Source organism: Neomonachus schauinslandi, chromosome 7 (assembly GCF_002201575.2).
Source record: "Neomonachus schauinslandi chromosome 7, ASM220157v2, whole genome shotgun sequence".
Lineage (NCBI taxonomy): Eukaryota > Metazoa > Chordata > Mammalia > Carnivora > Phocidae > Neomonachus > Neomonachus schauinslandi.
In genome coordinates this window covers 98,587,828-98,602,944 of record NC_058409.1, presented here as the reverse complement: position 1 = coordinate 98,602,944, position 15,117 = coordinate 98,587,828, and the positions used below count along the sequence as shown (strand labels likewise).

General features: G+C 36.6%; 1 protein-coding gene across 3 annotated transcripts; it reads left to right on the top strand.

Annotated features, from left to right (window-relative positions):
• The first annotated feature begins 419 nt into the window (after window positions 1-419).
• On the top strand, window positions 420-9,122 carry LOC110577745 (transcription factor BTF3-like). Of its 3 annotated transcripts, XM_044916912.1 has the most exons (3): window positions 4,030-4,045; window positions 8,534-8,920; window positions 8,978-9,122. In XM_044916912.1, the coding sequence occupies exons 2-3, from the start codon at window positions 8,536-8,538 to the stop codon at window positions 9,022-9,024; spliced, it is 432 nt and encodes a 143-aa protein (XP_044772847.1). In that variant the 5' UTR covers window positions 4,030-4,045; window positions 8,534-8,535; the 3' UTR covers window positions 9,025-9,122. The 3 variants fall into 3 exon arrangements, with proteins under 3 accessions (XP_044772846.1, XP_044772847.1, XP_044772845.1); XM_044916911.1 differs by lacking the exon at window positions 4,030-4,045 and adding an exon at window positions 420-435 and having other exon boundaries at window positions 8,534-9,122; XM_044916910.1 differs by having other exon boundaries at window positions 8,534-9,122.
• The last annotated feature ends 5,995 nt before the right edge of the window (window positions 9,123-15,117 follow it).

The following is a 15,117-nucleotide window of genomic DNA, read 5'->3' as shown; positions in this document are numbered from 1 at the left end:
TTAGAAAAGCACCTGGCATATAGTAAACACTAAATACATGACACCTATGAGTATCCTGATTTTTTTCACTTAAGATTATGAGTATTTGCCATGTTATTTTTGATGGCTGCCTATTTCTATCAAATGAATGTAAGTTTATTCAACAATTCTCTTATAATCTGACATTTAGCTTTTTTTCAGTTTTTACTGTTATTATTCTATGGACATAAATATCTTTGTATACGAAGTTTCTTATGTTTAGTGTTACATCTTTGAGTTGAAGTTTCCAAAATGGAAACAACTACATTTTTTAAATTTTTTTTAAAGATTTTATTTATTTGACAGAGAGAGAGAGAGAGTGCGCACAAGCAGGCAGAGTGGCAGGCAGAGGCAGAGGGAGAAGCAGACTCCCCGCTGAGCAGGGAGCCCGATATGGGACTCGATTCCAGGACCCTGGGATCATGACCTAAGCCATAGGCAGAAGCTCAACCGACTGAGCCACCCAGGTGCCCACAACTACATTTTTTTAAAAGATTTTATTTATTTATTTGACAGAGACATAGAGAGAGATAGCAAGAGATGAACACAAGCAGGGGGAGAGGGAGAAGCAGGCTTCCCGCTGAGCAGGGAGCCTGACACGGGGCTTGATGGGAACCTGGGATCATGACGTGAGCTGAAGGCAGACACTTAACGACTGAGCCACCCAGACGCCCCTGGAAACAACTACATTAAGGAATAAACAGTTAACAGTGCCTGATAAATTTTGCCAAAATACCTTACAGAATCAGTCTGTTTTCAGCAATTTTGATGCTAATTTAGTCCCAGACCTCAAAAGGTAAAATGTGAAGAAGAAAACAGACTCTTCCCCAATTTTTTAAACAAAATCCTCAAACCTAAACTTCAGACTTTATTATGGGTCTTATCTGTCCTCACCTTTTACTCTGAGAGCAATAATATCATGCCAAACCAATACATGGATATCTCAAGTCTCCAACTGTCCTAGGACTTGAATTTAAACTTGATAAAATGCAAAATGGTAGCTGACCTGCAATACCAATACTCTGAGTCTATACACCTCTCAGCAAATTTTGCTTAAACATTCATTGTGTCAAAAGCCCTACAATGGAATCAGAGGAAATAAAGAGATGACACAGACACAAATAGCTGAAATAAACCTGAAATGCATAAATTCAGGGTAGTAGATGAAGAAAACTTAGAAAAGCAAACCCATTCCCTGCCATCAGAATGTTACTATAGAACAGCAGTATAGTAATGTGGGTAATGAAAGCTCTGGATTAGACCACTTAGTGCATATGTGAGGTCTATCACAAAGAATGTTTATTTTGGCCTAGTCTTAATATTTGATAAAGTCTCATGGAAGACTGAATCTAAGTCTTCATTTGTGGTACAGGGATGGCTGAATTAAATTTGTCCCCTAACATTCCTCATAAAATTTTGTATGGGCATATGATCACCCAGCTAAACTACATTTCTCAGCAAATCCTGCATCTGAGCTTGGCTATGTGATAGAGTTCTGGTCATGGGAATATAAAGAAATTGAGTGTGCAATGCCCGCATATTGCTTCTAAAAGGAGTGGGTGTGTACTCTCTAGGCTTTGCTTCTTCCCCTAGGTTGATATATGGTGAGATGTGGAGGATGTGCCTTGGTTACACATGTAAAACACAAATATTGTGGATGACTGAGCTGAACTGTTATATGAGAATGGGATAAAATTCAAAGCACTGTTAAGAGTAGGGTTTCTTTATTACAGCAACTTAAGCTGTACCCTCTCTAATGTAATAAAATTCCAGCAAAAGTCGTTTGTTTTTATTTGAATTTTTAAAAAGAACGAGCATGAACTATCTTAAAAAAAAAAATTCACTAATGACTTCTGCATTGTTTAATGATCTTACCCTAGCTGCTGGGAGTACTGTCAGCCCCCAACTTCATCTGTCAATTCTTCAGTTTGTCTTAATTGTGTAAAGCCACCTTGTCCTTTTTTCACGCCTGAAAAAAAAAGCCTGCACATTAGAACTTTCTCATGTCTACTCCCCAGAGAGTTCAACCTGCAATGGTATGTACTAGGAGTGGTCCCAAAATGTAGGCAATAGAATGGATTCTGCAGCTGGATTAGTCACCCTCTGGCTGGCAATTAAGGTCCCATCATTGGTGGTAGATGGAGCACAGATGGACCCTGGTACAACTAGATGAACCAATTGCTAAAACTCACTGATACTGAATTGTGATGGTGTACCAGAGCAAGAGAAGTCCTGAGCTAACACAATGTATCAAGCATTTGAAAAACTGGAGTAAATAGTAACCATAATGACAATGGAATTAAGTGGCTATTACTAAGCTCCACTGATGCTCTAGAGAAAGACAATGAAAAGCTGAGAGTAATTAACAAGTAATTGAAAGCCAAGTGTGAGAGCCAGAGAGCCTCTTTGGTGGTAATAAGCTCTCACTTCCTGCAGCAGGAGGTCAAAGTTAAGGACCAGACTCAGGATTTAATTGTCACTGGAAGAATTTGTACTTTGTCTTCCAAAAACTCTAGGTTCTTCAGAGCTAGAGGTCTTGGTAATCCACAAGGCACAATTCCACCAGGGAACTAAACAAGAGACCGTTTGAGTTATAAGCTAAAGCCATTGCCTGAGCACTCTGGATGCCTCATGTCAAGAGACTAGCTGGCAAAAAAGAGTTGCCCCTTTGGCAGAGTTCTTATTACACAATGTGGGCAAGGAGAAATATTTTTGGCATTCCAGTGTTCCACTTGGGTGCTGCCTGATACTCCTTGCCAAGTTTTGATGCTACATCAACAAGTGAAGCCACAGTGGCCTAGAAGGGCATAGTGGCCAGAAATGAGGTTCTGGGCCATGCCACCAGATAAGCCAGTGAAATCACCAGAGATGCTAACTGTTATTTAGGAAAATCTGGAATGTACAGTTGAGGAGAGACAGAGTGAGCATCAGTTGTAAACCCAAAACCAGCTGCAACAGCAGGGGCTCTGGTTTATCCCAACTAAACTTCCTTTTCTAAGTTTAGCTCAGAAAGAAGGGACAAGTTGGAATCTTGGAGCATATGCTCTCAGAAAAAAAAAAAAATATATATATATATATACACACACACACACATAAATATATCTAATCTGTATATATATATAATTTATATTTATAATACTAGACATATAAAATTTTATATATACAAATCTGAGTGCAAAGAATGGATTATAGTGGGCACAATGATGCACCACTTAAGGAAGGACTTGTCTCAGCCACTGAAAGAGATGTCAGCCAACAGTCCTTGGCCATCAGCCCCTTAAGGAACTGCCTGAGCTGCACAGTCACCAGGCTCAAGGTTACACCCTTTCCAGGAAAACACATATTCTGTGATTTACTGTGGTGGGCATTAAAAATCTAACCATTTGGGCCCAACAAGGGATAACTCTGGAAGGACCATTTTAACTGTGGAGTTAGCCGAGGCTATTATCATCAGATGGGCATTGCGGCTCCCTTTCTCTTTGCCCCATGTGGCTTCCTTCCTCTTCCTCCCACGGGTTTTGCTCCCACAGGCATTCCCTACTAAACATTGCATAAGCTGCAACTGGTCTTAGTGTCTGCTTGCCAGAAAATCCACCCTGTTGTGACACACACTTTAATCTTCATACACCTTGAAACACATTATTCACTTAGATTGTAAGATACTGTAGTCTCCTGTTTTTTCATCTACTGCATCACCACTATTTTTTCTTCTTTCTTGTCATTTCTCTAACTCAGTGTGCCTCAGGACTCCCTTTTCAGTCCTTTCCCTTCTTTTATCTCTCCACTTCTCTTGCTGATATCAGCTAGCCTTGTTGTTTTAAATATCATGCAATCTGTTTTTAATCATAACAAATAAAATAATAAAGCAGCCAAAGCAGTTATGTTAAAAGACAGAATCATGTCACTCCTCCCAAAACCATCCCGTAACTTCTCATCTTAATCGGAGTAAGACCCGGTTTTGTTGTTGTTGTTGTTTGTTTCTTGCTACAATGATCTACAAGTTTTGGCACCAGGGGCTCTCAGCCCCGGATATACATTAGAATCAAATGGGGAGCTGAAGATTCAGTTTAGAAAAAATAAGTACAGGGGCACCTGGGTGGCTCAGTTGGTTAAACGACTGCCTTCGGCTCAGGTCATGATCCCGGAGTCCCGGGATCGAGTCCCGCATCGGGCTCTCTGCTCAGCAAGGGGTCTGCTTCTCCCTCTGACCCTCTTCCCTCTCTTCCCTCTCGTGCTCTCTCATTCTCTCTCTCAAATAAATAAATAAAATCTTTAAAAAAAAAAAAAAAAAAGAAAAAATAAGTACAGTATTTCAATTTTACGAACTAAAAGAATTTTTATAAAACAGCTATATTATTGTGTCACCAAATCAAGTATAGGTAATGTTACCAAGCAATAAGAGCCACAGATACAGATATTAATAAAGCACACTTTTGAATACTGTTAAAAGTCAGGTTTGTACTTCTGTCAATAACCACTCCCAATCACTACCATTAACCATTAACTACATAGGTCAAACCTTAGGAATCATCTTTGGTTTTCTACCCTTTCTCACACCCTTCCCTTAGTCCATCCATCACCAAATCCTGTGGCTCTATTTTCAAAACATATCCCTTATAGAAGTAATCATTAATGTTCAACAAGTATCCCCAATCTCCTTCATATTTCCCTGTCCCTGTGCATGTTAGGTTGAAACCATGGAATTAATACAAACCAAGTAAGTTTGAATGGCAATAATGAGTATCATCTCCATCCTAAAGAATCCAGGAGATGGTATGCCTCCTTTATCTCTCTCTTCCTCTGCTGCCCTGACCTTGAAGGCTGCATGCTCCAGATGGTGCAGCTAAAAGATGGAAGAAACTTTGATTCTCCAGTCACCATTTGGAGGAGAGCTGCTTTGGACAGCTGCCCAAATTACATCAGACTGTGAGATGAGAAATATACTTTTATTGGGTTAAGCCATGGAGATTTGGGGATTTATGTCTTGTAGCAGCTAGCATTAATTACTCTAAAAAATTAACATTGGTACCAGGACTGGGCAGGGGTTTCTCTAAAGAAAACAAAAGCAAAAATATAAGGCATATGTTCAGGGGTCAAGTGTCAGGTATAGTGACTATAATCATATCATCACTGAGCTAGCAACTCTAGGAGAGGAAATGGGAAAATAGAAAATAAGTAGTGTTCATTGTTTAGAACAGGTTCTAAAACTGTCCCCTCTTCACAGAAGATTTTCCTCTCCCCAATTCCCACAATTTAACCCTTCATTCTGCTCTACATCACTTACTACTCACCATTATCCTAAATTATACTATATTATTGTTTACTCATTGAAGATCTGTCTCACTAGAATAAAATATCCACAAAGAAATGGCTTAGAGTCCCATGTTTACTACTTTATCATCAGAATCTTTAGTGGTGCCTGCCACACAGTGACAAAGAATAAATGTTGGACAAATGAAGAGAAGAATGAATGATTATACTCTCTTTTGAAATGAAGACTACTTTAATATGCTGCAAGAACTGTCCTTACTCCTCCTCCTCTTTCTCATTCTACTTCACATTCTTGTTCTCTCTACACAGTCTCTTTTCTTTTTCCTTTGTGCATCTGCTTCTTCTTTTCTCCCCACAGTCTGGTTTCTCTGCTTCCAAGTTGACACAACAGCCCCACATTTTCCAAATTAATGTGTTCTCTCGCTATATCATAATTCCAAGTTATCTTAAGAAATGATCTGATTTAGCTAGCTTGGGTCATTTATGACCATTTACCATTATTTGGGGGGAGGAGGTATATACACAATTGTCAATGTCCTAAGCAGAAATCTCAAAAGATGTCTACTATAAATGCTCTTGACAACAGAATGAAGAGGAAACTGAGTAATGAATTTTCAAATAACTGTCCTCTATTGGTGACATAAATCCTTTATCAGGTGGTTCCTCAGGATATCAACCATTAGAAAAAGTAATGAAGAAAAGCCCTAAAAAGTGCATTCTAAAAAGGAAATAGATAGCTGAGTAATATTATTGACCATTTTGAAGAGCAAGGAAATAATAAATATTTTAATCAAATTGTATATCAAGCAATACCCTCAAATCTTTGTAGTTACTTGTTCACAATTACATGTTTAAAGCAAAACCCTCTTTATTGGAAGCATATTCAATCACAATATTATGCAAATATTATGAGGGTTAAAAATGGAATCACATATGTTTTTCTATATACAATTATTTTATTCTGTAATTCATCAGGGAAAAGAAAAATTAAACAGATCTAGCAACAAATTTATAAGCAGATGAAAAAGAAAGTCAGCTACAGTTTACTTTGACACTTTCCTGGAAAAAGTCACAGATCAAACTAAAGATTCTGACAGTAAATACTACGTTTATGAGGGTGATTTGTCCATGAATAGAGCTACTGATTTAAAATAAACTCATAGCTTATACTTCAAAAAAATATGTTTTAAATGTTACTCCAATTATGTTGTCTAGTATAATCAGCACATTGGCACTTTCATTTTAGGAAAATAATTTTAATATATTTTATTATTATTTGATAATTCTTTAATGTAGATATGGTATATATAGTTGTGTGATATATATATATATGTGTATGTATATAATATATATGTACACACACATAAACACATTGGCTTTGGTTGAAAAATATTAAATTTAAATAAATTTTAAAACTATATCATGAATGTGTATTTGTCCTACCTCTTGAGTTCTCCACTCAAATTCTTCAGATACCCATTATCCTCTGCTGCCCAGAAACTGTCAAATTTTACTACAATACAAAAGTCCTGTTATTTTATTCCATAAAATGTCTCTTCTGTTTCCTTCTCCATACCAATTAGAGGATACATTCCAGAATGTCAGATAGATGATTATCTTATTATTTTACACAGTAAAAAAATTTTAACACTCCCCATGTTCATTCAAGTAGAACACACACACACACCCCAAACTGACAATATGCTAAGGGTTAAGAAACAATGGTGAACAAGCCAATTTCCTATCCTTTTATTGTTTAGAATCTAATAAATAAAAATTATTAAGCCCTTACTATATGCCAGCAGGTGATGTACAAAGTATGGTAGCTCATTTTGATCTTTTAACCCTTTGATCTAGGGCTAATACCATTTTAAAGATGTCATAATTATTTAACAAGCCAAAACTCAGATGGTGTTATTTTTTTAAGTCTCTGGATATCTAATCCTCAAATGCAAATATTAGGCATTAAGATAGTGTTTGAAGCACTATTGGATAGAATTTGAATAAGAAACGAAGAACCCCACAATCCCATTTCATCAAACACCTTCTCCTTCTAGATAACTGCTGAGAACGCTAAATACATATATCACTAATAAATGGGAATCCAAATCTTCACTTTAGACTTAGGTAGGCAAACAATGATACCCGAACACAAGACTTTCTTGTAACCTAGATCAAACACACAGCTTTGACTCAAGCACTAAGTGGACTTCTGTATGTCAAAGAATGGAATCTATTCAGGATGATTCTCTAGGTTTAAGGAATGCTCTGAGAGGAACATAGAGATGCAAGAGGGGCAACTGGCCCATCCATGCAGGAGTGGGCCTTGGTCTCCTTATGGTTACTGGAGACAAAAAGTAGAGGGCTACACAGTGACCCTGATTATGAATAACAATGGTCCAACCATTGATCCAGAGTCAGAAGAACGAGAGATTTAGAAAAAAGATTATAAAAGAGATTTCTCTCTCTAGGGAAAAAGGAAAAAACTGTTTTGGAAAGTTTGACACTTCCTCTCCCATGAAATTAGTAAATGTTAAAGCCAGAATATGATCCAGGTCTTTTTCATTCCAAGAATTATTATTTTAACAAATCTACTTTTTTTCAAATCTACTTCTTTTTTAAAAGAATGTTTTATCATTGTATTTTTAAAAGAGTTTTATTTACAAAAAATGAACTTCTAACCAATAGAATACTTATAGGATCCATTTTTAAGCATACGTGATTTTTCTGTTTCTCTTTCCAGCAAACTGCTTCTTCCTACTACACCAATTCATTCCACTCATTACTCACGTGTATTCTCTCCAAAGTGGTTTTTCCCAGATTTTATTAACCCTTATTAACCCTCCAATGTGAGGAATAATCTAAAACTTTCCATTCGTGATATTTGATTGAAACAGAAAGATCGGGCGCCTGGGTGGCTCAGTTGGTTAAGCGACTGCCTTCGGCTCAGGTCATGATCCTGGAGTCCCAGGATCGAGTCCCACATCAGGCTTCCTGCTCAGCAGGGAGTCTGCTTCTCCCTCTGACCCTCCTCCCTCTCATGCTCTCTGTCTCTCATTCTCTCTCTCTCAAATAAATAAATAAAATCTTAAAAAAAAAAAAAGAAACAGAAAGATCAAAATAATTATCACGACTAGCTGCCATCTTGCGTCCCCGGGTGTGTGCACCTAATCTCAGCTGGTCTGCCCAAGACCCCCTGAGCGCCAACCCTATTCTGCCCCCCGGTCCCATTTCCGCTCCAACAAGATGAAAGAAACTCTCCTGAACCAGCAGAAACTCGCCAAACTGCAAGCACAAGTGCGCATTGGTGGGAAAGGAACTGCTCGCCGAAAGAAGAACGTGGTTCATAGAATGGCTACAGCAGATGATAAAAAACTTCAGTTCTCCTTAAAGAAGTTAGGGGTAAACAATATCTCTGGTATTGAAGAAGTGAATATGTTCACAAAACAAGGAACAGCGATCCACTTTAACAACCCCAAAGTTCAGGCGTCGCTGGCCGCGAACACTTTCACCATCACAGGCCATGCTGAGACAAAGCAGCTGACAGAAATGCTACCCAGTATCTTAAACCAACTTGGTGCAGACAGTTTGACTAGTTTAAGAAGACTGGCTGAAGCTCTGCCCAAACAATCTGTGGATGGAAAAGCACTACTTGCTACCAGAGAGGATGATGATGATGAAGTTCCAGATCTTGTGGAGAATTTTGATGATGCTTCCAAGAAAGAAGCAAACTGAATTGAGTCAACTTCTGAAGAACATAAAACTTGAAGAAGTTACTGGGAGCTACTATTTTATATTATGACTGCTTTTTAAAATTTTGTTCATGGATCTGATAAAATCTAGATCTCTAATATTTTTAAGCCCAAGCCCCTTGGACACTGCAGCTCTTTTCAGTTTTTGCTTATACACAATTCATTCTTTGCAGGTAATTAAGCTGAAGAAGCCTGGGAATAAAGTTCGAAACAAGGTTAATAAAGTTCTTTGCCCAGGGAAAAAAAAATAATTATCAGTTAAATATTAACCAAAGCAATGATAATCTTAGAAGAAAACATTTAACCTTACAAGAAATACATTTTCTCTTCATTTTTTTTTTTTACTTTAAACCTGAAACATTAATGAAAGCAAAAAGTCTACTTTACAAGATATCCTCATTCTGAGTAATACAAAACATATAGCCCATGAAAGCCCAATATTGTTGTTAAGTAAGTTGTGCTTTATTTTTTTTGAAATGCTCATTCCTTTCCCCTACCACTAGATTTTGGCGTAGGTATGCTCTTCAAAATCCCTGTGCCTTTGAAGTTTTTTCCCCCATTTCTGGAATTTTTTCCCTCTCTTTGTACTTGGTGAACTATGTATTGGTAATACTGAAATCATATGGGGGCATTGGCATTTCACCTCACAAATGTGCATGCCTACAAAACTGTATGCTTTCTAATTTTAGAATTTGCTACGTTTTCTGTGCCATAACACTATGACATCCTTGAAAGAAGAGACTGTGTCCCATTCAATTTTCCTTCCCCAAAGCCTACCACTGTACCGGTCTATGAAATGAACAAACGGGGCACCTGGGTGGCTCAGTCGTTAAGCGTCTGCCTTCGGCTCAGGTCATGATCCCAGGGTCCTGGGTTCGAGCCCCACATCGGGCTCCCTGCTTGGCAGAAAGCCTGCTTCTCCCTCTCCCACTCCCCCTGCTTGTGTTCCTGTTCTCGCTTTGTCTCTCTCTGTCAAATAAATAAAATCTTAAAAAAAAAAAAGAAAAAGAAACTTGAAAACTTAGGAACATCAAAGAACAACTCTTGTTAGTTACTGGGATTGACTTCTTGGAAAACAGTTGGACATATGAAGGTATTTGAATGCTTTCCTGATTTAGACCATATAAATCATTTTAGAATAATTTTTAGATGATTCTTAAAAGGTCTTTGTTTTATTCCACAAAGATATTTGAACATTTACTAAGTGCCAGTTACCACAGCTTTAGGTAATGAAGAAAAACCACCAGAGCATCATATGCATGAGCTTTTATTAGAAAATGCCTGGCAGAAGGCTTCCAAGAAGTATTTAACTTAGAGAAGGCTTCAAAAGAGTATCTAATTTGTGTTACAGGGATTTAACAGGAGGAGGGTGGCCAAAATTTATTTTCAGGAATAATTGATGAAAGATGGTTCTGGAAAAATGAGGAATTGTTCTTGTCAATTACCATTCATTGATTGAGCCACTTGAATTTTATCAAGAGGGATGCAGAGGAAGAATAAGGAGATAAAGTTGTGTATAAGACAGAGTACAGAAGACAGCTACAGGAAACAAGGACATGCATTTTAAAATGCACAGCAATAAGAGGACAAGGTACCGCTGAAGTATTGTCACCAACAATACCAAAACAGCCTGTTCATCTAAACAAAGTATACAAATGCCCAACTCAGATCCTGACAAATAAACAATAAAATTATAATGTATAGTTCAAAGTTGTATTTGTCATATGGAAGTTATCTTTATCTTTCTTATAGCTTACAATTTCCAGAGGAAAATATTTAATATATTCTCACATCTAGAAAAATGTTGTGTTTCTTCTAATAAACTATTTGTTTTATTATATGAAAAGAAATTTATTATATGAAAATGAAACACGCAATTGATCAGCATTCCCTTCCTTGTGCCAATCATTAGAAAACTCAGGAACAAGCTTATAATCCTCCTAAGGAAAATGGTCAGACTTTATAGAGCATAATTTTGTCATAAATACCATCCTTGGATTTATCATATTTTTTTTTTTACTTTGCCTGGGTATCCTTAATATAATTAAAAATATGTGTATTTTTGTAAACGACTTTAAGTCATTCTTAGGAAATTTGAGGAGTGGATGAATAAAAAGATGAATGAATGAATGATAAATAAATCAAATCTACCCCTCCAATTTTTTTTTACAACTGACAAATGCCAAGTTCTATAGTTCTATTATAACACTACATTAAGTTGAACACTAAAAACAAAATTGGTTATTATTTAAAATTTGATGTTGGGCATTCTCCCAACACACATTTTCCACACCAGAAAGTTAGAGTTTTACTGGCCTTAATTCCTATCTTTAAACTCATTTCATATCCAAACAAGTTCTCTTATTCAATAAATATTTATAAAGCTCCCTCCTGACATGCATTCAAAGTTGCTCTGTCAAAGAGAAAAGGTTAGCAAAGCTCAACTAGACTAAATGGAATGCTTGAGAGAACAGAACTGTCTGGCATTTTTTGAACGTTAATACTGTTGGTGGATTCTGTGTCCTTGGACAAGGAATTTTGTAGCTCTGGGCTGGAATTGACAAATTTGTCTGTAGCACCTGCCCATGCCAATCTCTGTATGGGGATGAGTAATAAACCATCACATCAGGGTTAAACATGATAATATAGAAAAAAATTATTTTCAGATAAGCATTTCCCAGCTATTTCATGTCCTTAAAAGAAAGCATGCATTGTTGCTTTGAGTCTGATAGATGCTCTATTCCACCTCAGAGGAAGGTACCATTTAATACTGAAATATCTGCAGAAGAGACAGTATTAAGCAAAATATTTAGAGAACCTTCTGGGGAAAAAAAGGGATGCTACTCCCCCATCACTGAAACTCTATTTTCTCATCTTTTAATTGTGCCTTTTAAGTAAAAACTAAAATGTGCAGTAATTCTCAGCTTGATCACCAGAGAATTCTCATTTAAACACTGGATATAAACAGTTGAAATTGAGATTCAAACTGAGCAAATGTTCAGTTTAGTAAGACAAGTACGTGTTAAAGCTTTAGTAGATTTGGGGAAAACCATGTGGATTTGAAATGTAATGCCTATATCTCTATGGGACAAAACAAGAGCAAACGCAGAACTTTTTTGTTACATGACTGATTTGTGTAATGGGATAGAGAACAATACTATGAATAATTAAGGGGATACATAGAAACAGGAAGGAATCTGACAGGAATGAAATAAAAAGAGGGGAATGGATTAAATACCAGCAGTTTTATTTACTTTCTCAACTACGTGTTAACAGAGTTTACCATATAAGTGAATTTCTTTTTACTTTTTTTTTAATTCTTATGTTAATCCCCATACATTACATCATTAGTTTTAGATGAAGTGTTCCATGATTCATTGTTTGTGCATAACACCCAGTGCTCCATGCAGAATGTGCCCTCCTCAATACCCACCACCAGGCTAACCCATCCTCCCACCCCCCTCCCCTCTAGAACCCTCAGTTTGTTTTTCAGAGTCCATCGTCTCTCATGGTTCGTCTACCCCTCCGATTTCCCCCGCTTCATTCTTCCCCTCCCGCTACCTTCTTCTTCTTCTTTTTTTTTTCTTAACATATATTGCATTATTTGTTTCAGAGGTACAGATCTGAGATTCAACAGTCATATAAGTGAATTTCTAACTCGTTAGTCAATGTTAGACATTATCACCAAATTAAAAATGCTAAGTTCTGGTATTTAACTTTACCACTAACTTGCTATTTGAATTTAGGCAAGTTTCTTTGTAAGACACTATTATTACCAATAAAAATGGAACTAATAATATCTTTTCCATTATAATATCATTTCCATTATAAGGATAAATGAGATAGGTAAATATAAAGTTCTGCATTTAAGTTCAAAAGTTAATTGTTCAAAATAAGTCAGCTGGTCCCAATGTAGGGTAGCAGAAACTATGCCTAAATTTATACTAAAAAAGATAAGATTATAACCGTCTATGAATGGACATTTCAACTAACTCGCTGCTAAAAAGCTAATGAAATCCAAGACTATAAAAAGAGAACTGTTGTCTAGTTCAAGGGACAGAACAAGCTAACATACTCTGTACTGGTCACATCAAGTAAACATTGTTCAAAACTTTGAAAAGCTTCCTAAGAAGATGAAATGTTTGGAAACTGTGTCCTAGGAAAAAACTTTGAAACAATCAGGGATAATTGCCCAGGACAAATAGCTTCAGAAGTGTTGTCATTAGAACATTAGATCAGGAAAAGAAATAGGGCTTGAAATATGCCTAGCAATCAGAGCTGTCCATAAATGAAAAGACAATGCTGAAGTGTAATGAACTTCCTGTCATTAGAAGGGATCAAGTATAGGTTACATAATCAGTCAACTGTCAGTGTGCTACAGAGAAGGCATTACTAGACATGCTCCAAAATCTCTTTCAACTAGATCATTTAAAATGGCAAATATAGTAGTAATAATAAGAATAACAATATTATGCAATGGAAAGACAGCCATCTATGGAACTAGGTTTCTCCAATGGAAAAATCACTGAGTAATATGCTAATATGACATCACTCTGAAAATGATGGTTCTGAATGGTAAAAGAGAGAGAAAAGAACAATTAGCTCTCTTTCACCATTTTTACAATTAATGCTATGATTTTCACATGGTTAAAAACATATTTTTCAGGGCACCTGGGTGGCTCAGTCGTTGGGCATCTGCCTTTGGCTCAGGTCATGATCCCAGGGTCCTGGGATCGAGCCCCACATCAGGCTCCCTGCTCAGTGGGGAGTCTGCTTCTCCCTCTCCCACTCCTCCTGCTTGTGTTCCCTCTCTCACTGTATCTCTCTCTGTCAAATAAATAAATAAATCTTTTAAAAAAAATATTCTTCAATGTGAACATTAAATTTGTCTATCATTTCTATTAATGAGAGGAGGAATTGTTTCTGTTTTGAAAATAAACTAGAAAATTTTTGTCTCAGAAATGACTTAAAAGGAGTAAATTGTTTTTATTCGGAGTTAATATGAAGAAAACAATATTGAGCTATCGTATAAAACTAATAACTTTTTCATAAAATAAGTTATGTTCCAATAGGAAATGACTTGAGTTTTTTTTTAACTTTATTGTTTGAGGTTTTTGTGGGGTTCAGGGGTTTTTGTTTTTATTTAATTTCAAGTTAGTTAACATATAGTTTACTATTGGTTTCAGGAGTAGAACTTAGTGATTCATCACTTACATATAAAACCCAGTGCTCACCCCAAGTGCCCTCCTTAATGCCCATCACCCCACCCACCTCCCCTCAGCAACCCTCAATTTGTACTCTTACATACAGAACCCAAAAGACTACATAATGTTATGGTTTGCCTCCCTCTCTGTTTTTATCTTACTTTCCTCCCCTTCTCCTATGTTCATCTGTTTTGTTTCCTAAATTCCATGTATGAGTGAAATCATGTGGTATTTGTCTTTGACTGACTTATTTTGCTTAGCATAATATACTCTAGTTCCAACCACATTGTTGCAAATGGCAGATTTCATTCTTTTTTATTAATATTGGAATATTTGAGTGATATTCCATTGTGTGTGTGTATATATCTATACACATACTATATATATGGCATGTATATATATACACATACATATATACACATATACATACATATATATATATACACACATAGGCATATACATATATATATATATATATACATGCCATATATATGTGTGCATGTGTATATATATATACACACACACATCTTCTTTATCCATTTGTAAGTTGATGAACATTTGGGCTCTTTCCATAATCTGGCTATTGTTGATAGTGCTACTATAAATATTGTGGTGCATGTGCCCCTTCGAATCAGAATTTTAATATCCTTTGGATAAATACCTAGTAGTGCAATTGCTGGGTTGGATCGTAGGGTAGTTCTATTTTTAACTTTTTGAGGAACCTCCATACTGTTTTCCAGAGTGTTTGCACCAGACTGCATTCCAACCAACTGTGCAAAAAGGGTCCCTTTACTCTGTATCCTCTCCAACATCTGTTGTTTCCTGACTTGTTAATTTTAGCCATTCTGACAGGTGTAAGATGGTATCTCATT